The 2253-nt window shown below is 37.4% G+C and overlaps 1 protein-coding gene across 1 annotated transcript in view; it reads right to left on the bottom strand.

The window, feature by feature from the left end:
- The window catches only part of SYNE1 (spectrin repeat containing, nuclear envelope 1), a gene marked incomplete at its 5' end in the record, with an annotated part of 159599 nt that overhangs the window by 20950 nt on the left and 136396 nt on the right, over positions 1–2253 (bottom strand). Inside the window, one exon of the mRNA XM_010283199.1 lies at positions 175–357. Coding sequence (XP_010281501.1) covers positions 175–357 — 183 coding nt within the window. The remainder of the gene's footprint in view (positions 1–174; positions 358–2253) is intronic.

Below are 2253 nucleotides of genomic sequence, written 5' to 3'. Positions count from 1 at the left end.
AGAGTTCATGCTTTGGTTACTTCAGACAAAGTGAACTGATAAGCTCCCTTCCTTTTCCCAGGGTAGAAATCCCCTCAAAAACACCGTGCAAATGCATTAAACGGAAAGCTTCTGGAGTACCCCTGACTCACAAGTATAATAGTGAAACTGAAGGGCTTAAAAATGGAAAAATACTTTTAGCCTGCGCAGGATGGAGGTAACTCGCTTTTGCAAATTGTCCCATCTCTGGTTCCCTTCATGAACCATCTGCTTGAGGCTGCAGTCAGAGTCAGTGCGGTTCTCTCGGGCCAGGCGGCGATATTGTTTATTGATCAGTTCCAGCTGAGTCAGACTTTCATGCACTTGCCTCTGGAAGGCCTAAAGCAATACGAACAAAAGACACCATCAGATTTATAATTATTGAAATTGGTATACATATATAAGTCTCTCCCTTTATTTTGACCCTACTTCTACACTCTGACCTGTGTTAGCTGATAAATTTCACTATGGATGCAGACATCTCCTGAGGGCTATCCTACTGAGAGTTTGCCTTCTGATTAAAACGAACAAAAAAAAAGGATAAAGTTTACAAAACTGATATAGCTCACTGAATGAGAAATTGCAACATGAATACCTGTTACAATGGGAAAATCAGCACAAAAAACCTTAGACTCCTCTTTCTACTCAATCATATGCCTTTGTATTTGAGAACAGAAACACAAACAATGAATATGAAACATTTTAGAAAAAAAAGAACAGAAATCCAAGATTCCTGTGGCTTCATTGGATTTCCTTACACATACTGAATTTGCTGAAGTGCAAACATTGAAGAGATTTGAGCAATTGTTTATTCTGTTTTTATTTGAGTTTTACCAAAAATAGTGAAAAATGGTACTGAAGGAATCATCTCTATCTTCACTATACTGGTATACAAGTAATTTTTGTCTTAAAATTTTCATGGAAAGAAAATTTCATGAACATCTACACCAACTTATGCCTGGGCAAGTGTCTGCACCATGTACTTTTTGTGCTTCCTCTACTATTACAAAAGCCTCCGTCACCCAGCTGGGGAGCAGAAACAGTAGGTGACAGCGCATGAGTTTCATACTGTGGCTAGCCATCACAAAGCAAGTTGGAGAAACCACCTTGTAAGGAGCTGACTGAATTAATCCCTTCAAAAAGAAATAAATAAAAATGAGTAAAAAACTCATTAAAAAAAACCCTTACTCGTTTTATGTTGTTACAGAAACAGAAAAGCAATAAATCAAAGGAAGACTTAAAAACATACACTACACCAGCTCTCTTTTGAAAACAAGTAGGTTTTGGCTCCCATTGTGGTTCTACAAGCTTGCTCTCTGATATTCCTCACAATGCAAATAAACAGTCAATCTCTCCCAAAACTAGACACCATCCCTACTAAGGACTGGAGAAGTGTGATAGGTAATATAATTCTGTATAGAAATCTTCATTAAAATCAGCTAACACATGAGATTTCTACATAAACAATATATAGTCTTCATATTGTACCAGTCAAAGCTAAAAACGAAATAAGCATATTTCTGCAGCAATACCAGAGACAAAAGTACAGAAGAAGTTGGTTTGAAAAAAGATCAAAGTCTGTAGAGTCCTCTCAATATAACTATTCCTTTCATTAAAGGAAATGGGTAGGTGACAACCAAGAAGGAGCAAATGGACTTGCAACTGGAGTGAAAAGCTCAGGAGAACTGAATTCACTTAAAATTGCACAAGGAGGCAATTCTAATATCTGAGGTACAAATCTGACTAAATTTACTGGGAACATGAAATCTAAAAGTGTGCAGTTGTTGTTTCACCTGTTACCAAGTCTCGTCCAGCAAAAGAACAGCTGTGTATTTGTCTTCCATTTTTTCAGCTCAGCTACACAAGAATCCATCTGTTGTGTTCCTTCCTGTAACCTCGTTTCATTTCTCCATAAACTACTGGAGAGGAAGGAGCTTGATTTTGTACAGTGAAGTCAGTGAGAGCCATCTCTGACCTCTGTACTCAGGAACTGAAAGGTTCCTACATGGTCTGCTGGTGTTTGGTTTTGTTTTTGGTTTGGTTTTTTTTTTTTTTTTCCTTTAAATTCAACTGCAGATATGGAGGGGAAAATAAAATTAGAAAAAAAATGTCGAGTTAAAGCAGAAACCTGCTTCAGTTAGTATGTATATGTGGCTGATTTTATACTGACTTCACAGTGAAGTTGCTGAATTCCGCTGAATTTGAACACCACAAATTTTGTCGCTTGCATTCCTG

Source organism: Phaethon lepturus, unplaced genomic scaffold, assembly GCF_000687285.1.
Source record: "Phaethon lepturus isolate BGI_N335 unplaced genomic scaffold, ASM68728v1 scaffold8940, whole genome shotgun sequence".
Taxonomy (NCBI): Eukaryota; Metazoa; Chordata; class Aves; order Phaethontiformes; family Phaethontidae; genus Phaethon; species Phaethon lepturus.
This window is presented reverse-complemented; position numbering and strand designations above follow the sequence as displayed.